Here is a 26,992-nt window from a genome sequence, read left to right as displayed (position 1 = left end):
TTCCACTCTCCAGTCTTCCAGTAGCTGTCCCTTAACCAGGATTAGCAGTAAATGATAAACCATAATTGCTAACCAGTGAACAAAGTAGGGCAGTAATGGCCGTATTTGGACGCTATAGCCTCTGAGGTAATCTCCTTTGGTATATCTGATGCAATATGTTACAGTATTAGTTGCCTCTTCAGGGGGATGTGGCACCACATGACACTAGCATTTCTTAAACAGCTTTATCTGATTTTGTTGTTATCATAGTGATTAATCATATTTTTTTTTGTCATAACCACTCACTGCAGCTCCAGGCATTGGGAGCAAAACAGTTATGGAAATCTCAATTCTGCGGTAATTGAGGGGCCCCAAGAGCAGCACACAGGGTCAGGGGCCCCGCACTGCTGGGAGCTGGTGGAGGAAGGGTACAAGCTTAAAATGGCCACTATACCCTGCTCACGATCACCATCATCATCATCATCAGCAGCAGCAGCAGCACTACCTCAGAAGCCCATCCCCTAGCGTCCGTCCAGGGAATGTGCCCCGTATGCGCATGGGCGGAGAAACTGCCGCTGTGCGCTGTTATTATTGTAAGAGTAAATTCTTTTTTCTTTTCTTTTTTTTTTTTTTAACGAAAATGGCGTCTAGTCAGGGAGGTGTGGGAGCTGTCACGGCTCTACAAAGCCACCACTACTCCAGCGGACCCCCCTGGAGCCCGGGCATCAGCCCGTACCAGCACCAGCAGCAGCACCACACGGCCCGCAGCCTGGACCGGGCTCTGGAGGATGCCGTGTGCTCGGGGATCCTGAACCTGAGCGGCAGGAAGCTGAGGGAGTACCCGGGGCTGAGCTACGATCTGACCGATACGACACAAGCAGGTGGGTTGCTGTGCGTGCGTGCGTGGCCACGAGTCAGTCCCAATGTGCTTCATATATATGTATGTTTTTATGTACTCCGTCTTTTATGTGAATGCAGCATGCGCGCACTGTGCGTGGATTGTCTTGATTTATTTTGGGGTCGAGGCGCATTAACGCGCAGGTGACAATATTTAAAGGGATATACCGTCCACTGAGCTGCCTTTTGTAAATGCACATATACATCCTGGTTGTAATGAATGCCCACTCGGGGTTCATATAAATCACGCCGGTTTCTTGCACAAGGGGCTCGGCTGCTGTTGTGTGGTTGTTTTGATCGACGCCATCGGCTTTCAGTAGCCCCCCCTACCCCATGAGACACATGAATGAGGCGGCAGGCGCACCCAAGCCAGGCGCTGCGCAGCGGTTTGCACACCGAGCTGCAGTTGATTTGGCCACTGGAGCAGAATATGAATGAACCGAAAGGGCAGTTGTAAATTCTTGCTCACTCATTATCATTTGCGGTGAGCATGTGATAGACGTACATGCTTCTTTTTCTCTCTTTTTTTTTTCTCCCTTTTTTTTTTGTTTAATTTTCTGCACAACCAGACAAAAGATGCAGTGTACTTGCAGCCTCACCCCCCTGGCTGCCTGGGTGCATATGCAATGTAGTCCATAATCTGTGAGAGAGGAGGAAGACACATGGTCTGTTTTTGGATGAAGGCAGATAGATGTGCATCTGCTGTTTTTCTCTTTATTGTAATTAGAGGAAATTAGAATATAGTCAGTATAGCGTAAGCTTTCTGAAGGCTGAAGACAGTGTAAGTTTTTACACATAAAGGACTACAGAGTATAACTAATACTATTTTGTTCCAAGGAGCCCTGTTTAGGAGAACATTTGTATTATATATTATACTTTTTGTAAGCAAATGGTTAATAGTAAAATGTAGTCATCATTAATTATTCTACATTATGCTGGATATGAGGGTGATAATTTTCTCCTCTGACATGTCCGGGTACCATATGGCGTTACTCTGCCTTACAGCTCATGGCAAGCTGTGGTTTGTTGGAGAGCCCTAACCCCGAGGGATTTCAATTTTCTGCTCGAAGCTTTTGGTACCTCCTCAGACTTTTTTTTTAAACCTTTTTGAAAACTGGTTTATCCAAACACGTACATGGAATTCAAAGTAAAGATATTTTTCTGTGAATCATAATATAATCGTCATAAACACTAATTGGCATGGCTAAAAGGTAGCGGGTTAGTTTAAAATTCAGCAGACATTTAGGACACACATGCAGATAGTTGTTTCCCTGTGTCAGTGATCCAGATGGATGATGATGTCATTTTAAATTGCCTAAACAGTGGGAAAAACCTATGCCCTTGAAGAGCTGGAGCCATACACATTACAAACAGGCTGCTTTTCAGCACTTTGTATGCTCTTTTTTTGGACTGCAGGGCTAAATATTTACACTTCTTAACTTACACTATACTGTTATAATAACAAGCTTTTCTCTACCTGAAGTAAAACTGTCAAAATATATCAATATCGTTGCAAATACGATTTGATGAGTGCACGTTATACAGCACTGAAAGTAATCAAAAGAGATATGAGAGTGTGAAATGTCTGCCACACCTCTGATCTCCTGCTTACCCCTGCGACTAACCCTGTCACTGTGTTTGCTGCAGTCTTTTCACTTATATTCACACCTTCATTATAATGCCTTCAATGAAAGGTGTGGCAGAAGGAAGTCTCACCTCAAAATGTGCAAAGACGGATAAACACCTCACAGCACCATCCTCCACATCCACGCCAATCTCTGCTGTAAAAGGAAACAGCTTTACAATGCTGCACTCGGCCTTTACATGTCACTGGATCAATCACATCAGAAGGCTTTCAAACTGAATGAAACACAAGCTCATTCTAAATTGACTTGTTACAAGAAGAAATAACAGATTCCTCTTAAAAGTAGTATGATAGTATGTGCCTTTGCACTTTTTTTCCTTTTACAATATTAATCTGAACGTCCGTGGAAAATATTTTTTTTAGATACGGATGCTCCAATGAAGCAACAGCATTATAGCCCACTGTTAATCGGGTGCTTTTATAATTTCAACTATCCCATTGTTGGTTTTAGAAGTAAATGTTTTTTTTTATACACAACGGGTTCCAACTGAGTGGCCTCCATCTGACTAATGAGGAGCAGAAGGCCCCGGTGTGTGTGTGTGTGTGTAGACACAGAGGGAAAGAGGCCTGCTCACACATGGGTGTCTGTTTGCACTGAACTCCTGGCAGTTTGTCTCCAGTCAGTTTATTGTCCCATGGGAAGTGCACAAGCTCTGAGCTGCTGTTCTGACCTTGCAGAGGGCCTGGGGAGCAGAGCATCAACCTGGGCAGATGTTCAGGTTCATATCCCAGCATGCTTCTTGCCCGTCATTATCGTGCCCCGAAGGGACAAACACACTAAGCTGCAGCACCATGCAGTGTGTTGCTGTGTGTGCTGTATTCTCAGACATACAACGAAGTGTTGTACGTTATTAAACCCACAGTTTTGTGTGTGTGTGTTTTAAGGGGTCCTTATGAATACATTTACACTATACTTGAGCATACGGGTCGTGGTTTCCTTGCTTTATGACCGCTTCAAAGTATAAGACAGAACCTGTCGTAGCCCTTCTTGTATCCTGTATCAAGGGGTTGGTGTAATACACAACAGCCAAATAAAGCACCAGATTAAAAGAATGCAAGGTCATGGAAAAGATAACAAGTGAGAATTTTGATGTCAACTGTGAGTGCATGCGATGGAGGTCTGAAGAACAAACCAAAAGCTGGAAGATGAATCGTGTATCATGTCCAAACTTCCATCGTGTGCTTTCGAGAGTTGGCTGAAACAGGTGGCAAAATGAATATCACACATTTAATTTGATTGCGGCACAAAGAAAGTAATTCTTGAGAAGTTTAGTCAGCTTGTGAAGGACGGTCTCCACAAGGGCATTAGTATTAAGCTGGCATTCTTGGATTTATTAATTAACTTGTGTATATAACTTGAAGTCGCTGCTCGTTAAAGTACAAGTACATTGCGGATGGACTCAATTAAAACGCTTCTAGAGACTTGGAAATATAAAGCTCAACACCACACGGTATAGAGAGAGATCAAATATTCTGGGTGTCTCATGAAATCCTGTCCTGTCTTTCCTCTTGTGCTGTTGTCGTGCTTGGTGTGTGAAGAATAGCGTGGACTGCCGTGAGGCTACTCAAAAGGACTTCCTTTTCCAAAAATGGATGGTTCTCTTTACCTCTTAGTAAGATGAGTGTAGCCTGGAAAAAAAATCCACTTCCTCATTGGTGCTTCTTCCCTCAGGGCTCCCTTTTAGATGCGCCTTTGCAGAGAAGAGGACATATACACTGGATGGAAAACTAAAAGTGAACTATTCCTCACAGGCTGTGATATTGAAAGAACCTTCTGAGTAAATTAGGCCAGCATTTAATGTTAATAAGTGCGGTTAAAACAGGCTCATGTTTCCTTTTGTTTACCAGCTAGGGGGCTAATTTTCTTCTAATTCATTGAGAAATGTTTGTGTCTGTATAATGTAAAAAAATTAGGACAATAACTCATTTCATGTTGTGACATCTATAGTTGCTTATTATTCGTTAAAAAAAAACAATAAAAGAAAAAGAAACAACGTTAACGTGCACGTTAGAGAAGTTTGAGCCATCAGGTGTTTGGCATTTGTACTCGACATATATCTTGATTGTTCAAATTAGAGGGGAACATTCACTAAGTAATAATCTAATCTGCAAATAAAAGCAGAAGCACTTGTTTGACATATCATTTACCGTAGTTGGATCAGAAGTTGATGTGATGTCTCCTCTGTGTGAATCAGCAGCTCAAGGGAAGTCGACCATACAGCCACGACTTCTGCTGCATCACGTGTGTGTGTGTGTGTGTGTGTCTGTGTCTGTGTGTGTGTGTGTGTGTGTGTCTGTGTGTGTGCATGTGCGGAAGAAAATCGAGCATTATGTGAACATGAATATTTTATATCTAAAGTGCCTGTAATAATGTTTCTGTGTATGTTTATCGTGTATGAATGAATCTGTCAATACGGGGCTGCTGGAGTACATATCTGGTAGGGGAAGCGTAGATGTCGTGACTGCGAGGCACGGACCAGACGAGTGTAAGCAAAGTGAAAGGTCTTAAAGCATCTGCAGACAGCCCCCTATTAAAGTAGCTAAGCCAACACAGCTGATCCAGAGACTGCCCTAGGTTAAACCTCACACACGGCAGTCTGCAACGGCCCAACCACTCCATCACCATCTGCCAGCTCACCCGTGGACTAAGCCTCTCCCAAATACCAGCAGTGATTTCTTGACGCCTCTGATGTCATTGTTAAAACAGCTCCTCAAACCCGGATGACAAACCCCATTAGGGTATCTCCAGGCGCAGATTGATGACAGGAGCACCAAGCTGACTGACCATCAAACACCTGAATCCACACGCAGACATAATGCCCAACAAAGGTTCCCGCTCACCCTGTGCACTCCAGACCACGCCCACAACCTGACAGCCAGGCACTGCGGTCACATCTGCTGCAGGGTGCAAATAATGAACCCCAACGAATCATGTTTTTGTCACGATCCTTTCCTGTTTTCATTAAATTGAACCTGGCAGTGAAATGCTGCACTCAAGTATTTTAGTCTGCAGTTGTTGTGTTTTTGATATTGGGATTTCTTGCAGAACATATGTTCGGGTTGTTATATTTAGATAATCACAGGTTGAGCCTTTTAATTGCAATCTTTACACATTTATTTTCTGTTGAGAATCCCTCTGCAGCAGTGGAGAGAGAATCTGTTATATGCTCCAACACTCCGCCGGATGTCCGCTAGAGATTGCTGTGTCATGGGAAGACAAAGCCAGACATCCTCTGGACTACCAAGATAAATTGATGGTCTTGGTGATTTGGCGTGAAGGTGCAGTGTAGGGGCGCCTTAGTGGAGGGCTCGTCTGCCTGGCGGGTCTTGTCCTGCGGGAGTTCTGGGCAACCAGCAGGTGGATAAAAGGCCTACTGTGGGCTGCAGATGGTGCATGGCCTGGGTTGGAGGAGGGAGAAGGGGATGGAGATAGACAGGCTCACAAAGACCGCCTCAACCCACCCCCATCGTCCATCGACCCACATGATTCAACTGCTAAAGAAGAATCCCCAGTTGTTTGGCTGGTCTATGTACAGCTGTGCTAGAGTATCAAGGTTAGAGCCTCAGGGAGCAGCAGAATTTACTCTTAATGGAACACGAGTAAACTCTGTGACCTCAGCTTTGGTCTTTTTCATCCGGTAATCATTTCAGTTTCCTTTTGTGCTGCAGACTCATGGTCTGCTTCTCACTTCTGCTCACTGGCTGCTGTCAGAGCTCAGACCACAGATACAGAGGGAGGCCTGTCAGGTCTATTGTTGGTCATTCAAGCTCAGACAGAAACGAGAGTCTCTCTAAAGCCACAGACACAACTCACAAACAGTTTTACTCGGCTCATGGCATCTTGTAACCTCGGGGAGTAGGGGTTAGGGGTTGCGATGTCTGCGTGAATATGTTGAAATGCTATTGATATTACGTTGCTAATCCATCCATAGCAAACCGAATCCTTCTGACACTAGGTCAGTGAGTATTTGCTGTCAGGAAAGCCCATATAGCGTATTTGTTAAGGGCAATGGAGGCACAATAGCGTTAGATTTTCAGCAGTAAGCTGTTTTTCATCTGTGGCTGAGCTTCCCCCCACATAGGTCTCTAATTATCATGTCACCCAGAGATAACTCAGAAGACAGACACGCAATTTGCAGCTACTGAATCAATATGCGTCTAACGGTGAAGTCCTATCAATAAGGTAGTCTTTGTACAAATAAATTACTGCTGTTTGTCTCTGGCTTCCTTTTAATAGATGACACAAAAGAGAGTGGGAAAGTGTAGACGTGCGGGCGTGCGTGCATGGAAACATCTTGGACAGTGATTCAGCAACCTTGAGGGACAATGTGCCTTAACTCGTGTGAGTTGCAGAGGCATGCACAAGGTGTAGAGGGATCCAGAGGGATCACGGGTCTTGTTGATATACTATGATTTAGTAAATGATCTGCTGACTGAGTGTTTTCCTCTCCTTCAATGTTTTTGGGCAAGAGAGCCAGTATCTAAATATTTAATCACAAAAAAAGGCGAAGATGCAGGGGAGAGGCTGTGCTTACACTCATTGACTGGAGCGGGGATTACGCTCATATTGTTGTCCCTGGGTAGCATATAGCAACCACTCTTGGCTGATTAATGCAGAGCTGTGATTTTTGCAGCAAATTGGCTTCAGGAGTAAAGCAGAGCACATGAGTTGTTGTCACGTCAAGTGTGCAAAGTGTGTCACACACTTTTAAGCACAGCTTGTCCCTTTTTATTGATTCAACATCAGCACATACCCATTTTAACTAACTCATGGAACTAACATATTTCATACTAATGTCCCCCTCTGGATGATTTGAATAAACGTGTTGATTTCCTAATTTCAAATAACTGTAAAACAGAATGACTTCCCACGAGCCACAGCTGTTCTTTGTGTTTAGTGCTAATTAGCGAATGTTAGCAGGCCAACATGATAAACTAAGATAGTGAACATAGTCTACATTATACCTGCTAAAAATCATCTCATAGGCACTAGTCATTGTGGCTATTCATCTGTTGCTCGCAACAAAGAGAAAAGATATGTGGAGTGAATTCTAACTATTTCCTGATATTCATACAATTCAAAAGCCTCTACTCAATATAAAAATACTGAGATATTAAACTGCCAGCAGCACTCAAACCTTCGAGCCGAAGACTCTGATGTAATCTAAGACCGGTGTTCGATGAAGAGGCGTGCGCTGCCACCGAGATGTATTGATTAGTCGTTCAGCTCTATTGTCTCATTCCTGAAGCATACATAATGGATGGTGCCCAAATCTTCAGAATAGTATAATGTGTATGTCATCTCTGTGTTTGAAGTGTACAGATTCATCAGCTCCTCTTTCTCCGCCTTGCAGATTTGTCCAAGAATCGCCTCACGGAAATCCCACCAGAAGTGTGTCTGTTCGCCCCCCTCGAGTCGCTCAACCTCTACCACAACTGCATCAAGTGCATCCCAGAAGCCATTATCAATCTGCAGATTCTGACTTATCTTGATATCAGGTGGGTCATTGCTCACCCTATACTTTCAGTTTTGTCCCTAAATCTCATTATACACCCAACAAAAGTCAATGAATATTTGTTGTTGTGTTTGTTTTTTGTTATGTCTAAAGTGCTTGTTCCCCTTACAGTACATTAGTATCAAAAATGCTATCATGAAAGAGAGGCGTTTCCTCTTTTGCTGAAACTCAATTCCCACTCGCTGTTACATGTTTCTGTGTACTGTTTTGAATGTAGGTCAATGTCTTATATCTCTCTACAGCCGAAATCTCCTGTCAGTTTTGCCAAAATACTTGTTCAGCCTCCCCCTCAAAGTTCTCCTGGTGAGCAACAACAAACTCGTGTCCCTCCCCGAGGAGATCGGCAAGGCCAAAGAGTTGATGGAACTGGTGAGCAGTGTGCATGTGTCAGGCAGTGCATTGAATGAACCTAATGTAGAGCCAGAGGGCTACCATTTCCTAAACTTTGTCTCCCCCTGCAGGACGTAAGCTGCAATGAGATCCAGGTGCTGCCGGCTCAAGTGGGGAGGCTTCATGCGTTGCGAGAACTCAACATCAGGAAGAACTGTCTTCACATGCTGCCTGAGGGTCAGTCCATCACACCCTTTATTTCCCTCACTTTGTTAATTTAGTAGGAAGTAGACATAAAGGCAGTTGCGGATACCTTCCCTCATTCTCTGCATGCATTTGAGTAAGAGTGAATTAAATACAATTATATAACACAATCACTCCCTTAAATTGGGAGTTTGCAGAGGTTTTTTTAATTGAAAAATCTGTATTACAAAGATGTGGGTGTTTACTCACGGACAAATAAAGTAGAGCACAACAATTTTGATTGAGTTCCTCAAATGTAAAGTGCAGCCAACACTAAGTCGCTGGAATACTCCTTTAAGATAACATTAGCCTAGAAACAAGACCAATTTGACTTGGCTCAGTTTTTTGGGTGAGGCAGTACTCAAGTTAGGATGACATTTAAATCCACCGGTTTTATGAAGATGATATTTTTTTCATTGTATGTCGAAAGCAGTGCATTACATTCAACAAAAGCTGTTCTCTGGTCTGTACTTGCAGAGTTGGCTGACCTGCCCCTCATCCAACTTGACTTTTCCTGCAATAAGATCACAGAGATTCCTACAGTTTACAGGAAACTCAGGCAACTGCAGCACATCATCCTCGATAACAACCCTATGCAGTCTCCACCAGCACAGGTACGTGCATTTATCTCACAATTCTGCCTGTGCACATTCTGTGTGTCTGTCTGTCTGTCTGTCTGTGTGTGTGTGTGTGTGTGTGTGTGTGTGTGTGTGTGCATGCATGTGTGTGGTGTCAGCATGCAGCACAAATCTTCTTCTTAGCTGAAATGAAGTTGACAGGTCCCTCCCATTCTCATGAAGCTGGTACGACTGTATCATCTAGTGGGGGAACATTCATCTTTCAACGAGTGCTTCTGTGGGTTTCAGATTTGTCTCAAGGGCAAAGTGCACATATTCAAGTACCTGAACATCCAGGCGTGTAGGATGGACAAGAAACCGGACACCCTGGACCTCCCCTCCCTCGGCAAACGTTGCCTTCCACAGCCACTAACAGATAGGTAGAGACACAGTTATAGTTATTGGTTCATCGTGACGTGACACCCAATGTTTGTATCATATCTGTTCCTCTGAAAAGAAAATTTACGTTGACGCCAACTCCCTTGACGATATGTGTTATGTTCATTTATTATTCTGTGCTCGCAAATTGGATTTCATGGTTACCTGATACGGCCCTAATGAGCGGTTTTGTGTTGCTTATTTCCAGCATGGAAGATTTTTATCCCAGTAAGAACCACGGGCCTGACTCTGGAATTGGAAGTGACAATGGTGACAAGAGGCTGTCTACTACTGAGGTCAGAGTTCAAACACTCAACATGAACTGATGCAACATTTTGAGAGACATCAATGTCAGTACACCTTTTGGCATAATGGATACAATCATTATTGTAACCTATCAAGTTTTTTTTTTAAGCAAAGTTACTTACTCTATCTTAATTCAGCCTCAAAATCAGATGGAAAAATAGGCCGGTAATACAAACAAATCCCAGGAGGCCAATTCTCGGTGGGCACATGAGAAGAAACAATGACCAGATAGCCATGGCAACGAGACAGCTCACCGGGCTAATGGGAGGCAGTTTTGTAGACAGATGAGTGATCAGGTGTGGTTGGCTGAGTTGGAAAGTCTCTGAGGATGACTGGTGTGCAGATGGTGATTAATTGAGTTTAGACATGACGGCAGAAGTTGTTGTAAAAAAATCCACAATTTTGAAACGCGTGTGGGAATCCACTTCTGCCCCAGACACAAGTAACCTCCCTGCCGCTGAAGAGTCAAAGTCTTGCATCAGAAGCAGGAAGAAGTATCATCATTTGTATTATATTAACGGTTATCATTTGTTCTTATCTCCTCCTGTAGCCTTCAGACGATGACACTGTCAGCCTGCACTCTCAGGTTTCAGAGACAGCCCGTGCTGATGCCCTTTCTCTTCTCTCTAAAATGGATTCCGTCAAAGGTTACCGAAAATAAGAATCACATATTCCCCTTTGGCCGCTATAACAGAGACGAGGGGGTTGTTGAGTGAAGTGCCTAACATGTTATTTGATGAACGCGGATGCTTCCTCCCTCTATCAGATCAGGATCTCTATGACTTTATAGACCCCAACCCAGACGAGGATCCTGCTCTGTCAGAGTGTGACGGGCAGCAGAGCAGTCATGTGTCTTGTATCAAGGTATGAACCAATCAATTCATTCATTCATCAATCAATCAATTGGTCCCTGACATGGTGTGTGTGTGTGTGTGTGTGTGTGTGTGTGTGTGTGTGTGTGTGTGTGTTCCAGGAACTTGAGAAGGTTCTGAATATGTCCCACCAAAGCAAAGATAAAGATGGCTGGAAGGAGGAGTCAGGGTGAGTTCATGACTCATTACGTGACTCATCGCTTTGTCATTAAACAATGCAGGACACATATTTTGGCAATGAGTGTACAAATAGAGTTCAGTGGAAGAAAGGAGTTATTTGATCACAGAGTTTACGATAGTGAGCCAAACCTAGATACAGTTGCATCGAAAACAAAGAGCATGCAGAGAGGCTTTCTGCAGAAGCTGTTTGATTAACATGGGGTGAATGTTGTCTCTTTAGATATTTTAAATTCACCATAAATGCAATGCTATTTCAGCACAAAACAAAGAAGATGTTTGCAGATATGTATGTGTGTGTGTATATATATATATATATATATATATATATATATATATATATATATATATATATATATATATGTATATGTATATGTATATATATATATATATATATATATATATATATATATATATATATATATATATATATATATACGAGCAAAAGTATTTCCAGAAATCATCTATAGCAATCATCCATAAGCACTGACTCGTGGTCACAGCAGCACCATCAGTCAACTTGATGGTCTTCTTTTATCACCAGCTTCAAGGACACTGCGCATATTTTGGAGAGTTTGCCAATGTTAGACAATTGTGTTCAGATGTGATTTACTGTCGCATCAAATCGATACATTTAGATCACATGATTTAGTTTATATACACATGACTATGCCAAAGAGGCCTTAGTGTTTTGACATCTGTACTGAGGCTTTCTAAACTTGTTGTGGCGCTCTCCCCCCTTTACGGACCTTTTTAAAGAATTTGGAAAAGAATATGGTAAAGATAGAAGATTATAGTTTCTGATGATTTTAATAACTTTTTTTCCAGCTCTGATAAGGAGCAGCTAGTTGAGGAAGAGGATGATGAGCTGAAGGAAGTGCTGGATCTGAGGAAGATTGCTGTTCAGCTTTTGCAGCAGGAGCAGCAGAACAGGTGTGTGGGTCTCACTTGTCTTCTCGTAACAAAAAAAAGCCAACCCATTCTTACTGAAACACTCTGCATTGCCATTAGTTTAGCTCTCCATTCGCTGCACTGCTAAAATCCACCTACTTTTTTATGTCCAACTCGTAAAAAAAGATTATCTCATCAAATCCGTGTTTGTGGAGTCATTCACTCGTTTCTCAATATCCACGGATTGTTTTCCTTACATCCCCAAATATTGCTCCATCATCACCAATTTGCCTCTTTTACCTCTTAAAATCAGATTCTTGTCACCATGACTTACTTCACTCTTGTCCTCTCCTGATCATGTTTTATTTCCTGCTTTCTCCCTCAACTCGGCTGCGGTGCAATTGATTCGTGGCTTCTAGACGTCGGTCCTTGATTTGCAGAGCAGAGAGTCTTATTCACCGACGGAGAGTGACGGGCCGTGCACACAGGTAGATGGACTTTCTTTCTCCATCAATCAGAGACTATAACACTGGGGGAAAAAAATCACTGGTCGTGTCCATGGACACGCTAACACAGTATGAGGAAATGTAAGCTGTTTTCACTATATAAATGGAAGTACCTCTAAGGTTTTAAACTTTTGAACTTGCTCTGGTTACATTTCCATTGAATTTGAACAAGCCCATTTGTTTCACTTGTTTGTATTTGTCAACATTTCCTTATTATTGCCATAGCTGAGTCATTTCCTTGGTTTCTTGTTGTTGTGAAACACAGTAACGTCTCTGTTTCTGCCTGCAGATTCCTAAGTTACTCTGGAAGCTCAGGCAGCAAACCGAGGCCCCCTCCTCAGACCACTCGCAGGTACCTACTGTAGCACGAGTTCAGTCCCGCCCACCAGAAGCACACATTGTGGCCCTCGTAGAGAGCCTGTGGTAAAGGTGACCTAAAGCAAAGCCATATGTCTGTGTCCAAAGAGTTTTTTGAATTTTAGGGGAATTAATAATAGTTTTGATGGCGTTCTCTTAAAATATTTCACTTCTTCTTTGATCTATTTTTCTTACGACCTCATACTATGGCCAAATTTATTCAAGCTCAAACATTTTACAATGACACTTTTTTTTTATTCATTTATTAATTGCCAAAAAAAACATTTCAAATGTCCACCACAATTTCTGGGAGCCAAAAGGTTTTCATTCATATAAAAGTCTAAATACAAATATGTTACAAATAGAATGACATAAAACTGAATAAGCACAGATTTTCACATTTTACTGTCAGGTATTTCTGCTTAATAATATACTTTCATGGTGTGTTCAGGTTAATCACAGGAGAGTTCTAATCAGACATAATAACGTTCAGCTTCATGCATAACCCCTTACAGAAACAAACACCTTAGGCCCAGAGCATCTCTAATGATAACTGAACATAAATCAACAGACACAGTCATCTGATGCTATTCTTGTCTTTGTTCTAGTGCTTCTCTGGATGAAGGAAGTAGTGGGGCGTCAGTGCTGAGTGGACAGGTACAACCTCTTTGACTTCTAAAACAAACATACCATGAGTGATCTGTTACTTTGTTTATGGTCTTGTTTCCCATTCCTCATGTGATGCTTTCTCTCTGGAGGATGCAGTGAATGATTTTAATCGGGTCTGTCTACTTTTACAGCCTTCTTCCTCCTGCTCATTTGATGGCAGCCTGAAGTCAGATCAGTCGGAATCCGAGCCAAAGTGGCCCGAAGTCCCACCGGTCCTCAATCAGAATGAAGATCGCAGGAGGAACAAGTATCTGAGAAAAGATTATCTGAAGGTATGAGCGTGCACACGACTAACTATAACAGCCTAATTAAAATAGATCCTCAGCACAACAAGCCTCATTAGCTGCATGAGCACTTACTGTATTCTCAAGCTCAGAAGATTAGTTATGTATTCCGGTATCAAGGCTGGCAGAAAGCTTTGGTAATTTTTTGTGTTTTGTTTGATGGTTTCATTAAAGATAACATAGCGAAAGAATGTACAATGAATTATAAAATCATATCCATGGCACATACAGTATGTTAGTGAATTCATGAAAAGAATGTGCTTTTCTTTTCCTGACAGTACAAGTGCCAGAGTGCTCGGAAAAACTCCAGTGGGAACGACGACTGTGAGGTGGGTGTGAGAAACATCGTGCCGCGAATGAAAATAGTAATATTTAGTAACCTAAAACGATCCTTCAGTTCTCAGACATAGCCTTACTCTTGATTTTAAAGATGTCTTGTCTCCAGGAGGGTTTGCGCAACGTTGATTTCAGCACCACTCTGACTGTGTTTGGACTAAAGCCGAGATCAGGTAATACGCACGTTCTTGATAAGACCTCTCCTGAACAGATTTCTGAAGTTGATGAATGAAAAGATACTTAAAAGGATGTAAACAATCAATGCTTGACAAATCCTGAAGCTTAGGTGTGAAACACAATAAGAAAGAGAGAAAATTATTTAGAAAATGTCATTTAGGAAACAAATATTGAGTAGAACACAGTTTATTTTCTGAGGATACCTTCACATCATTGGGCTTCGCTTCTACTAATATGCAAATACAGCTTTTATATAAGTGAGGCAGTGCTGCATGTTAAGCCAAGGCTCACATCTGAAGCCAAGACATTTTTTTACTTGGAGTCATTATCCTTTCTCTGGAAGTAGGGTAAGGTTTCTGAGGAACTGCCCGTCTGTGCATCAGCAGTCAAGGACAAGGCACAACCAGATTAATGACTTTTCCTGCTTTATTTTTGGTCCACTTGTAAATCATGCACATGTTTTTTTTCATTATTGATTTATAGCAATTTGTAAAAACACGAGGTCAGATAATTTGCATATTTAAAATGAATATACTTAAAAAAATACTCATGTGCAAGTACATGTCCTGCATTAAAGACTGCAGTTCAATAAAAGTGTAAATTTAAGCTTGAAAATGTATGAGCAGTAAAAGTACTCATATTAATTACGTGAGCAGTACTTGTGCATTTTTTCCAGCTATTTATTTGTTTTCTCTTTTAAATAAGACTGCAACTAATTCATATTTTCATTATGGATTAATCCAATCTTTCTTTTTTTTTTGATGAATGGCTTAACGGTGTTGCGAGTATTCATTTGCAGAAAATGGAAATACTGAAGTACAATACAAGTAACTTCATTCGTAGTGAATTACTGCACTACAAAAAATAGTGTTCTCTTTAGGATTGTGAGGAATATGTAACTTTAATAAACAAGAAACATAGTTGCATAAGTTAAGACCCCTGTATCTGATTGTGAGATGTTTGGAAAGATGACAATTAGATGACTGCCTGATAGATAACAGATAATAGAGTGGCATCTTGAGTTGTAAATCAACTCTTATCATTAACCGCCTTGAATAGTGTCTTATATTTAAAAGAACATCTTTAGAAAACATTCATATTATACTGTATACTGTAAGAACTAAAGAGAAAAGGAGACGCATAAAGTTAGAACCATTTCGTATCTAGCTTCCTTTCAATTTGTTTGTGTTATCTGGAACTCCCTTTCAGCCTTCGTTAAAGGAAGCCGCCAGGAGTACACCTCGACAGACCCCAGCTTCACTATGAGGAGGAAGATGGAGCACTTGAGAGAGGAAATCGAGCAGATAGAACTCTTACGGCAGGTCAGAAGCTTCCCGGCAATATGTGCAAATCATTGGATTAGTCACAGGTCACAGGCCTGTGACTAGTGGATCCTGCTTTTGTTCCAGTGTTTGTGGGAGTGTGTTTCTCTTTACAGAGCATTCACATTTAATGATACAAAAGTGCCACAATTGCCACCTCATTTTGCCTATGCAGCATAACATATTGTGTCAAAACTTTTCTCAACTTTCACTTGCTGTGTGACCTTAGTTGCCATGCTTAAGCGCTACTTAATATGCTGAGACCAATAGAACGCAAATCACACACACTTTCCTGTAATATGACTGGACACTACCCCGGCATTAACATCTTACAATGCAATGCAGAGATGTTCAATGTAGCTTTTTTTCCTCACTTTGCTCGATGTTTTGTATTTTATTAATCAGTTCACAATTTGTGGTTGCCACGGGGTCCGAAAAGATGCATACGACACACACACACACGCACACACACACACACACACACACACACACACACACACACACACACACACACACACACACACACACACCGTTTATTCACACAAAGGTTGATTGTACACATAAAATACAAAAATACAAGCAACTCAATTTGTACTGAAGTACTGTTCTTGTAAAAAATATGCCTTTTGTTGTTTCTCTTTCGGATTGTGAAGATGTAATTTTTAATTTTCCATAAGTTAGAACCCATGTATCTGATTGTAAGATGACAATTAGATGACTGCCTCGTACTTAATAAATAGAGTGACATTTTTTTGGTTGTAAATCAACTCTTATCATTAACCTCCTTAAATAGTGTCTTATATTTAAAAGAACATCTTTGGAAAACATTCATATTATACATGACTTACTTACCAAATTCTTGTCGCTAATTGCTGCTAAGTATTGAGCTGCCCAATAGAAACTTCACAGTTTTCGTGATAGTAGTAGTACTGCTTTGTAGTGCTACATTTGCGTACTTTCTAGTAGTAAGACGAGTAGTTTTTCGGAGCACTGGGAGTAGATTATGTTTTATGCACTGACATGAAGCCTAGTTAGGGTGCCAAGTGTTCTTCTAGAGGAAGAGAGTATGTTTTGATTTCTCCCAGAATTTGGTGGATTCTTTGAAGTGTATAAGAGTAGTCTTGAATTTCCCTTTGGGGATCAATAAAGTAATTATCTATTTATCTATCTCGTTCAGAAGAGTCATTGTGCGAACATGCACTGGTACATTATAAATTCAAGTGTAGCTACAGGCTTATATCTGTCCGGAACAACTAATAAAGTCACTTTACTTAACTTTGACTGTACATAGTTTGATTCACTAAACTTTGCAATCATTAAAAAGTGCACTGTGGATTTTCTTGTAAACAAACAAAAATCCTATTAACATTCAAAAATACTCACCAAAACTCATTGGATGTTGTTTGTGTGGGTGTGTGTGTGTAAAGCTATGGAGACCTTGACGTATGAGATCACAAGAGGAACTGCAACCTCTCATAGTAATAGAGTAATAGAGACAGAGCAGACAGTGTAAACGGACACAAAGTGGGAAGCTGTTTCAACGCTGAGAAGCAACAACACCAAGTAAAGGAACGCAAGGCATGCATGAATAATAGAGCAGACATACTGGGAAACCCGCTGCTGACTTCTTTTCTTTAGGAGTTTGGGCACCATCTATTTTGACTTTGTCTTTTTGTGTCCATTCTTAATATATGAAATCATAATATTTCTTTTCCTGCTGAATGAACTTCCTATCTGAATAAAATTATTGTGATTGCTGATGAGAGATTGCGATACGTTCTAGTCCCAGGCAAGTGCTCTGAATGGAAACTGCAATTGAGGTCATTGAAGTCTCCAAGTTTCACTTTTCAGGAACACTATTCAACAAAGCAGAGAAAAGAACAATCATTTCTTTCCACTCTTGAGCACTGAAGCATCACATAGTGGACCATTAACTTCAATAAAAGTCTTTCCAAAATCCTTCCCAGCAATGCTAAGATCTACGACTGCTGTGACTCAATTGTGTTAATCAACAACTGTTGTTCCCTGAAGAGGAACCCGAAGCCAGAACAGATCATATTTCAGATCCTCTGTGCTATCCTTGTGAACAAAAACAGACAGGCTTTCTTCTATGGTGGCAGATAAGGCCCACATATTCCAATCTTGCAACACGCATTACTAAAATATGTTGCGAAACGTTCGGCTGAATTCAGGTACGCCTATCGCTACCATCTTTACTCAAGGGTTACATCAAATCAGAGGAGCATCACAGCTTTCATAGGAATCATGCAATACATACTGTATTTCATAGCATTGCCATGAAGAAACATCCAGCCATTGAACACGCAGACACTCACACATGGAAGGACACAGACTATAGCCAGGTTAAAGAGAGAGTGTTAAGTGAATTGTTAAGTGAACAAGAATTAGCTGAACCAAAGATCTCCCATATTGATTTAGTCTTAAGCTGACAACATCGGACTATTTAACTTATACTTTCCTCACATAGTATAGCCTAACTCTTGTGGGAAGAGTGCATTGGTAGAGTTCAAAAAGTGTTTTCTATTCAATGAATATTCCTCTTCCAGCAGCAGAAAACACCCACATTGCACTTCATTTTCTGTTGAGACAGGCACACACAAAAGCCCTGCATCAGATGCAATGTGTGCAGTAATACAATAAAATACAATAAAAAAAACAACCTGAGAGCATTACCGGTACACAATTATTGTAATTACACATTAAAGAGTTAAAGGTGCAGCATCTTAAACTTGTAGAACTTGTTTTTGTGTGTAGATCACGAGCAATAGAATGATCACACAAATGGCTTTTCTCACGGTATTAACCATAGTGACATTATTTTGTCAACCCTCCCAAACATGACTCACACAGTGCACAGCGGACCTGGACACACTCCTCAGACCATCAGAGGAGGCAGAAGTCCTTGTGAATATACAATATGAATACAGTTATGTCACGACGTCCTTGCTGTTGTGTTTGCAGAACGTTGAGTTCAGACTGAAGGTGTTGCTCCCAGACGATGTTGGAGCTGCTCTGATGGATGGGGTTGTCCTTTGCCATTTAGCCAATCACATCTGTCCTCGGTCTGTTGCCAGCATCCACGTGCCGTCTCCCGCAGTGGTAATAAATTAGCAATAAATGCACTGTTGTCCACAATCATTTACAGCTTCATGAAATGTTTATCTGTGTCTCTAACATGATTTATGTTCTGTCCTCCAGCCAAAGCTTAGCATGGCTAAATGCCGTAGAAATGTGGAGAACTTCTTGGATGCCTGTAAGAAGCTGGGCGTAACTCAGGTAATATTATTATGATATTATATATATATATATTGTGTTCTTTACTTCATGTTTTTCTTTTTAAGATTATTCATGATGATATCATCTGTGGTGTCGCACGTTGTTGTACATTAATACTGACTGACTGTACCAAATCTCTGCGAGTTCTGTATTGCACATAAATAGGTCGGGTTTAAGTAATTCACTTCAACGCAAACAAACAAATACCGCAACAGGTTCAGCCGAAAATTCAGGCCTCGACCAAAGCCATCCCCACTCAAATTATATTAAAGGTGGTTTGTATGGAAGCCAAATGCCATAATAACAACATGAATTCTCTAAGCAAGATTAAAAAATGATCCTTTATAAAGTGATGAGAGTGAGATAAGAATTCAATATCCGTGGGCTGTTACTGTGAAGAAAGTCTCATAAATGTGCTTCTGACAGCCACAAAGATCTTTAAGAAAGTTGGAGGTTTTCCCACGAAAACCTAATAATTGTCATGATGAAATCTTCATTACATTAAACATAATACAGCTAGAGAATGCATGACGATTATAGATCATAGAAATCTCACAGGTGTATATCTTAAAATCTATCTGGATGGTTAAATACCTCATGAGTTGAATATGTTATTCTTGGGAATGAACAAACCCTTTAAATGATGAGGAGAAGCAATGGAAGTCCCACCTGTGTTTTATTGCTGAGTATCAGACGTGCCTCTGCTCACTCAGGACAAGCTGTGTCTTCCCCATCACATCCTCGAGGAGCGTGGCCTGGTGAAGGTGGGTGTGACGGTCCAGGCTCTGCTGGATCTGCCCGCATCGAAGCCCACGCAACTGTCAGCTGTTTGACACGAGCCCGAATGCTGCGTCCATCCCGCAGTCGTCCAGCCCACCCTTCTCCTCCCCAGCCCGACCCCACACCTCGTAGCCAGGGACCAGAGAGCCCCTCGGGGCGAGGACCCGGTGGCCTGCGGGTCTCTTGGAGTTTGCTTCTGCCTGACTGAAACAGGAGACCTGAGATAGCAACGCCTCGGTCTCTTTATATGATGTCAGCCGCCACCACACTTCCCGCGCATCACATTTTCACTTGTATTCTGTTCCAAGTTACCGGAGTCATCCCGTATGTGTGTGGACTAGCAATGTGACTGTGTATATCCTGAGGAGAGGCGTTAAAGACGTGCCTCTCAACATGCTCAGTGATTCTTGAGCGTGCAAGTGCCCCTACTGACAACATCTCCGTGCTGCCGTTGGAGACATTGGCAGTGAGGAGATGACAGACATGTGACTCACTCTCTCACTTAAGAGACATACTCTGAACACAAACAACTGACTGACCTCAAGGGGTTCTTACACTCTTGGGTTTCTCTTCTTTTTGTGGAATTTATTTTCTCCCATGAAAATCAATTTTTGAATTTGATAGTGTTGTTGTTGTTGTTGTTGTTGTTGTTTTTTACATTAGGTCCCTGCTGTATCTGCTTTTCAGCAGCCAAACCTGATTCATAAGTTGTGTTGCTGCTTTTCGAGGGAGAACAAAAGGCGAGCCTCTGCAAAAGCGTGACAGCTTGAATCAGATTGGACGTCGTCTTACTGGAAGTCACGCATCTGTAGACATTCAGCCCGTTTTCCCGCAAACTCTGGTGTAGTTTCTTATATTTAAACTACTGTACAAATCAATACTTAAAATGCTTTCTCGATACAAACCTGCATGCCATGACATTTGACCACTGTGAGAACATGTGCTATACTTGAGGCCAGAAGCGCCACGGTCCTGTTTTGTAGCGTTTTTTTTTAATTATTATTATTATTGTTCATGCAAGGTTTCTGGATTTTGTAAATTATTCTGTATAACTTTTCTAAAGATTTTACACTTTCTTTCCAATCATTGCCAATCATCAATTGCCATTTTGTTCACAGACCAGAGCATGTGTTTGTGTGTTTGCAATGCACTCAAAACATGTAAAACAGAAAACTGTTATTCCTTTTTGGTTTCTGAAATAATTGAATGATGCAGCCCTGGATGTGTTTTACAAAAAAAATCCAAAATGTTGGATTTATTTTTCAACAAAGCGGTAAACTTCGATTGCTTTGCATAAAACATATTCACGTTGTGTGTGGTGTGTGTGGTGTGTGTGTGTGTGTGGTGTGTGTGTGGGTGGAGGTGGAAGGAGCAGTCACTCCTGCCAACCTTCTGCACACTGCCACTCTGCTCGGTGTGGTTTCTGATACATTTCATTATTTCAGGGAAATTAAATTATCTATGTATTTTTTCATTTAGTTTAATATTTATATGTCGTTGCATTGTGTGTCTTAACTCTAATCGCCAGTTCAGGTGTGGTGCATCTGAAGATTTAGTTTCTTGTGTTTTCCCAGGTTAACTTAATAACTTGAATTAGAAAATGACTGAAAGCAGCTGGAAGAGTAGCTAGGCTGCTCCTCTGTGAATTATAACACATAGGGCATGACAGTTGTAACACTTACCAACATGCGGAAACAAGTGTGTTCACACCATTTGTCATCAGAGCTGACAGCAAGAGATACCTGCATAGAATTTTCACACAAAGTAGTAGGTTCTTATTTAAGGATTATTATTTCTGATGAGCAATATCAGTCTTGTTGTCAGGTAAGAACTGCGGTGCAACATAAGGTCTCCAACATGTGAAAAAACGAAAATTATAACGAAAATTTAAATAAAGTAAAGCTTTAAATCAATAAATATCAGAAGTAAGAATGACAATGATTATGGCCAAAGTGCTTCTGTGTTTCAATGGTTTATTTTACATATAGTGATCAACATTTGCCTGTGCACCTTTGAAGAGAAGCTGAGGACTTGTATTGACCTCTGTCATTGACGCGTTGGTCATTCAATTCAGTGACCTGTTGTGAGTACAAAGGCTTTGCTCGTTCCGCTAGTGGCCTGTAGTTGACATAAAACCTCATGTTTAAAACAAGGCGGCTGTGTTAGAGTTTTAATGTCTAGTGCAGACAGCTAACCCTGATGCAGAAACTGCTTTAAGAGGACAACAGTACTTCAAGCCACTTCACCACCTTGAAAGCTCACAAATACCATGTTGAACTGCATTGAAACATCTCAAAGCATGACGTATTGTGCCTTAAATGGGGTGTATTCTTGGTTATTTTTTTCTGCAGTCTTATGTAAATACACTTTTGAGTTCATGAAATGCGCCTACCATTATTCTTATTTTTTAAATCCATGAGTTAAAGTTTTCCTCCCTCTGTTTATTTTTTCTGAAGAGGTTTTAGATTCTGTCAGAATGAAGTTTGCTCTGTGGTCGATGTTGAATAAATCCAAGGTTTGCAGTGCATAGACAACCAAAATCTGAAACAGTGCCTGAGGTTAACTAAAGGCAGGATGAGTCAGCTGTTTTGCGTCAATATTATCTGAGTATTATCTTTCCATGGATAAGACACAAAACAACATGACACATCTTTTGATCTCATGCAGAAAGAGTCTAAAGCAATTTAAGTGTACTGTCAGTCATCAGGTGTTATTCCTGATAACCATCAGAACAGTTAAGGAATATCTACAGTATACAGTGGGCTGCTTCTTCATCATCTACTCAACTTGTTGCATATTTATCAACATGTCAAATGTTCACTTGCTTACTATAAAAACACGAGCTGTTTGAAAATTGTAGCACACTGATCTCATTAAAGACGCCACATCTGAACCACAAGGCAGTAAAGGTAGCATCGTGTCTTCTCTGGAACATCGTCTGTCTTTAATTACAGTTTCACAGACGACAAAGAACTGTTACTTTATGCTTCGGGGGGAGCAAACTTGAAAAGAAATTTCTCGGTTGACGGAGTTTGAATTTGAATGTGTTTACCTGACACTGGCTCACAAAAGAGGCCAAAGGTTTGCTCATCATGTGTGGTTTCTGCTTTTTTTTTAAAAATTGGATTAATTAAAGTGGATTTTCAAGCTATGTGAATTATGTGGCAAGGGAGCAGCAACAGCTTGAACTTCCCCCTCCTGAGGCTGAACCATCTATTAACCCTTGTATGGTGTTCATTTTTTTTTTGTTACTCAGCAGGTATTGTGGGTCTGTTGGACCCGCTGTATTTTGGGGTTTTTATTCAACACAATTTTATGTTAAAATACCCAACGGATGTTTTCCTCATCCCAATTAGAAGCAATATAAACAGCAAATATGGTTAATAATTTAATTCAGGTACAAGGGAACTACAATTTCCACATCTGTATTAGCCTGGGTCCAGTGGACCCAAACACCCTATATGTAATTTAAATGTGTAGGGGGGGTTACGGTTGGCGGTCAATGAAAATTTTGTCTGATATATGTTATTCGCAGAAAATGAGCAAAGGCCAAAAAGTCTGAGTTTGAAAAAATAATGAATCATGTTATATTTGTTTTGATGAAAATGAAAATAGGTCCCACAGACCCGAACACTATACAAGGGTTAAACCAGAACGACCATGAATATACTTTATGATCTTCATGAAACATAAACTCGTACTTTTCCCATATTTTCCACAAGGTGTGGTGACTTTTACTTGCTCGCTCACCCTGAAAGCCCTGTTGTCTTTTAAACTATTGCGATTCACAACTGAATTTGACCGACTGGCTACAAGACATTGGTGAAGCTGCTTGTGATGCACCCCTTTGTTTTGATTCCTTTTGTTTTGTAATGTCGATGGGAACATGCACTAACACACCTGGTATGGTACAGCGTCCTTCATTGAATTCAAATGAATGTTGTGCAGCTTTGTGTTATTTTATATCCTTTTTTTCTGTTCTATATTTGTCTTTGATTCCTTGATTATCCTCAGGCGTATGCATGTCGGAGGTTACACAATTCCAAGAAATCTCTTGTGTTGTCTTAGCTGTGCATATTAGACATCACTTGTGTGAGTAAGGCCACAGGCTAATTCTCTGTTGATGTGGAGTAAAACAACTGTTTTTTGCAATCATGCTTTCAAATACCACGCTGATGGCGTGCTCTTGTTTTTACCTTCATACGCCACCATATATAGACCTCCGCTTGCATTGTTTCACAGGAAAGTAACCAAGTGCCAAATGACGAGGATGCCCTCCGATTGCAAGCTTCAGCGTTTTCGCAAAAGCCTCAACACTGTGTAGACAGACAACAGATCTCACGTGTGGTGTATCTCGATGGCCTGTGTTAAGATTTGGAAAACATTTACCTAAAATATTACAGGCAGTGTGATTTTATGGTTGGCAGCAGTCGTTCAGTCTTTGTTTAAAGGATGTGTCCATATCATTTCATCTTAAAACAGTAGTCACTTGCTCAAATGTACATTGACACGGTTCGCGTGGACTGTAAAAAAAAAAAAACATTGTTGCAAAAATGCAGGTTCGGCAGAACCAAAGTTAATGCGAGCGTTCAGCAGTTTGAGTTGGACAAATCGAGCGAGTATCGTCTCCGTTGACAGTCGTTCCTTTGTTGAACTGTAGCAGAAGAATAGTAACGCAGTTAAGGGAATTGGGGATGTGTTACTGAAAGGACTGTAACTTCAGATTTGTCTTTCTCAGACTGTTGAAGCCTCATATAATCTCTGGCTGAAATCCACAAAGTATTTTTTTTTTTACAGAATCAAGACTGTGGATTTTGTCTCCCATCTTTTACACTGGGAACTCCTCAAAGGGAGATTAATTTAGGGCAGTGTAAGCGGAGGAGTCATACAGATACAAATCCTCCACTGATCCTCTACTAATATCTGATCCATCATTTTTTTTTTTTTAAATGAATGTGTGCGTCATCTTCTGATTTAACTTTCCTATCCTGTTCTTTATTATTTGATTATTTTGTTGTACAGATAAATGGGGCTGTGGAAGGTATCTGTGACATGGAGAAGTCTGTCTGGCACAATGTTTTCCTCATAACTTAGAGGTGCTGTTATTGATGTTATTTCCTTATGTTGTTTGATGATAAACCCAATGCAATTGTGTTCATGCATTATTGCACTTCAATCTGTTCCTGTCATTTATTTATTCATGTTGACGCTTCTTTACATCATCTCATCCAAAGAAAACAGTGAATCCGTGAGTCATGTCTAAATACTAACTACACTGCCAAGAAAATTCAAATGTATGTACATACGCTTTTTGTACTTTGAAACAAGTCAAATGCATGCAAGAATACCGAGTGGCATAAAGTGCACCTCTGTACATATCCTCTGTATAAACTCCAAGGATTTCTTACAAAAAAAAACTAAAACAAATGTGGTCCATATAAAATAAAGTCAAATTCTTTGCAGCAGCCAGTCTTGTCCTGTCTTGCCATGCCAGGATCCGCCCAGTGGAGCTCCTCGCTCGATGTGCCCAGAGTCTGCTCATGATAACTAGATGTATTAGGAAAACGCACTGGCTTGTTCATTGCGTGGTTAACTGTAACTATAGAATTATAGACTGGAATTACTTTGTTACCAGTGATAGCAGGTCTTTATGCTAAACAAAACTAATAGTTACGTACTAATTTAGACAACGAGTCCTGACACATTATGGATGGAAATGAGTTATCGCATCTTGTTTTTGTCTCTGTGTTCATATGTTTTTTATTGAACCACAGCTTGTTCTAAAACCATCTTTAAAATCTTGTTTGTCAAGATCAGTTGTCATTTTATGAATGTTTACTGCAATTTAAAAATATGACTCATTTCCAGGAACCTATACACAGGGAAAAAAACTGCAATGTCTCACCAACAGAAAAGTGCAGACAACTTATCATTTGGAGTTTTATGCTGTCATTTCTGATGTGTTTTCTTTCATAATGTTATTACTGTGTGCAGTGCCAGTGCTGACTTGAGGCACAGGAGCATTGTTCATTTAATGGTGATGGCCGCTCTGAGTTAAGGATGAGGTCTGTGTGTCTGATTTAATGATATAGTTTTAATTCACAGATTGTATATTTCACTTAGTTTGCACTTGAACTGTAAGCTGCTGTTGTATTTAGAAAAACCAACGATTGGAAAAATAAATTGCTGCAGGGGAAGAGTAATCCAGTAATTTGATCATATTAATACTATTTTAAGACTGGACTTGAGTATAAAGCCTAAAGCCTGAGGTTGTGTTAGTCATGTTTATGTACTGTGTCTTGCTTAAGTGCTTGTGACTTCACTTAGCTTCCTGTCCGTTGATTCCTCTCTATTCAGCTACGTCGCTTCTCGTTCTTCCTCCCTTCCAAGGTGAATCTGACAATCTCTCCAATTTCCTTGCAGCTTTGCCAAGAAGTCCTGACTTGTTTTCCTGGACTCAAAGCCTGCATGACTCGTTCTATGGTGCTGGGTGATGTTTGCCTCTTGGATCAGCCGGTCCCGTTACCTGTGTGTCCTGTCCCGCCTCAGCCGGTTTGGGTTTGCCTTGTCCTTCAGTCAGCTGACAGCCACTGACTGCACCATATCTGCCATGTTTAGGTTCCAGTAGTTACTGATAACCTGAACTGTGAGGCTGACCTTCCTCATACGGTCAACTTACCACAAATAAATAAAAATACATCTGGTAGCTGACTAATCCTCACTCAATTGGTGTTGACAGGTGAGAATAAAGGGTTTGTATGCACCGTTCACATGGCAACAGTGAGAATTGGCCTTATAATGATGAAGACCACAGTACAAAAGCATTGGACTTTGGCATTGGTCCAAATCACCAAGAAGAAAATAATAATGAAATACCAACCAGGACACTTTTGTTTCACTGACTCTTGTTTGTGGTTAATTTAATTTAATAAGACTTGTAGGTTTATAATCGCTGAAGTTGAGCCAATATTTTTCTCAGGATTTTGCATATTGTGTGTGCGTGCGTGCGCGCCCGCGTGCGTGAACCGGTGGAAATGTTTGTTCATCCACACAAGAGCCAACATGACATGGGAGTGAAAATGTGTTTTCCTAAACAGCAGTGTCGTCTCTGTCTCCTCCCTCTTCAGCGTCCTCCTCCTCAGCCGTTATATTTATATCCACGAGACAATAAACATCACATTACTCAACGAATGCTTTGACTTGAGTGAGGCGCTGCCTCTGTTCTCCGACTGCTACCTGAACACGCCTCGCATTCACGTAAGTGCATTATGAAGTCTGGCAGCTTTATTTGTTATATATTTCATGTGATATATTAAATCAGTCATTCTAAAATGTGAATTGAATAACTTACAAATGAGCTTCCACTTTTTTTTCTATCCTGTATACATTTGTACAACTTCTTCAATGTCTATT

At 40.8% G+C, this 26,992-nt stretch overlaps 1 protein-coding gene across 2 annotated transcripts; it reads left to right on the top strand.

Annotated features, from left to right (window-relative positions):
* Positions 1-526: 526 nt before the first annotated feature.
* On the top strand, positions 527-25,033 carry lrch2 (leucine-rich repeats and calponin homology (CH) domain containing 2). Of its 2 annotated transcripts, none has more exons than XM_068600620.1 (21): positions 527-860; positions 7,876-8,020; positions 8,280-8,406; positions 8,499-8,604; positions 9,088-9,224; positions 9,477-9,607; positions 9,814-9,901; positions 10,462-10,558; positions 10,678-10,775; positions 10,885-10,952; positions 11,789-11,893; positions 12,271-12,339; positions 12,647-12,709; positions 13,323-13,371; positions 13,515-13,655; positions 13,946-13,996; positions 14,113-14,176; positions 15,390-15,502; positions 18,485-18,622; positions 18,722-18,799; positions 19,513-25,033. In XM_068600620.1, the coding sequence occupies exons 1-21, from the start codon at positions 530-532 to the stop codon at positions 19,630-19,632; spliced, it is 2,319 nt and encodes a 772-aa protein (XP_068456721.1). In that variant the 5' UTR covers positions 527-529; the 3' UTR covers positions 19,633-25,033. The 2 variants fall into 2 exon arrangements, with proteins under 2 accessions (XP_068456721.1, XP_068456720.1); XM_068600619.1 differs by having other exon boundaries at positions 14,098-14,176.
* The last annotated feature ends 1,959 nt before the right edge of the window (positions 25,034-26,992 follow it).

This window comes from Clinocottus analis, unplaced genomic scaffold, assembly GCF_023055335.1.
Source record: "Clinocottus analis isolate CAN_PGR_092001 unplaced genomic scaffold, fCliAna1.0.p SCAF_5, whole genome shotgun sequence".
In the NCBI taxonomy this organism is placed as follows: Eukaryota; Metazoa; Chordata; class Actinopteri; order Perciformes; family Cottidae; genus Clinocottus; species Clinocottus analis.
The sequence above is the reverse complement of the archived record's forward strand: the minus strand, read 5'-3'. Positions and strand labels throughout refer to the sequence as shown.

Excerpts from the sequence above, each read along its gene's own strand:
- lrch2 (XM_068600619.1), top strand. The coding sequence starts at position 530 with ATGCGCATGGGCGGAGAAACTGCCGCTGTGCGCTGTTATTATTGTAAG. Across the intron at positions 12,340-12,646 it reads GTGACGGGCCGTGCACACAG|ATTCCTAAGTTACTCTGGAA; the intron begins GTAGATGGACTT and ends TTCTGCCTGCAG. Across the intron at positions 15,503-18,484 it reads AGATAGAACTCTTACGGCAG|AACGTTGAGTTCAGACTGAA; the intron begins GTCAGAAGCTTC and ends TTGTGTTTGCAG.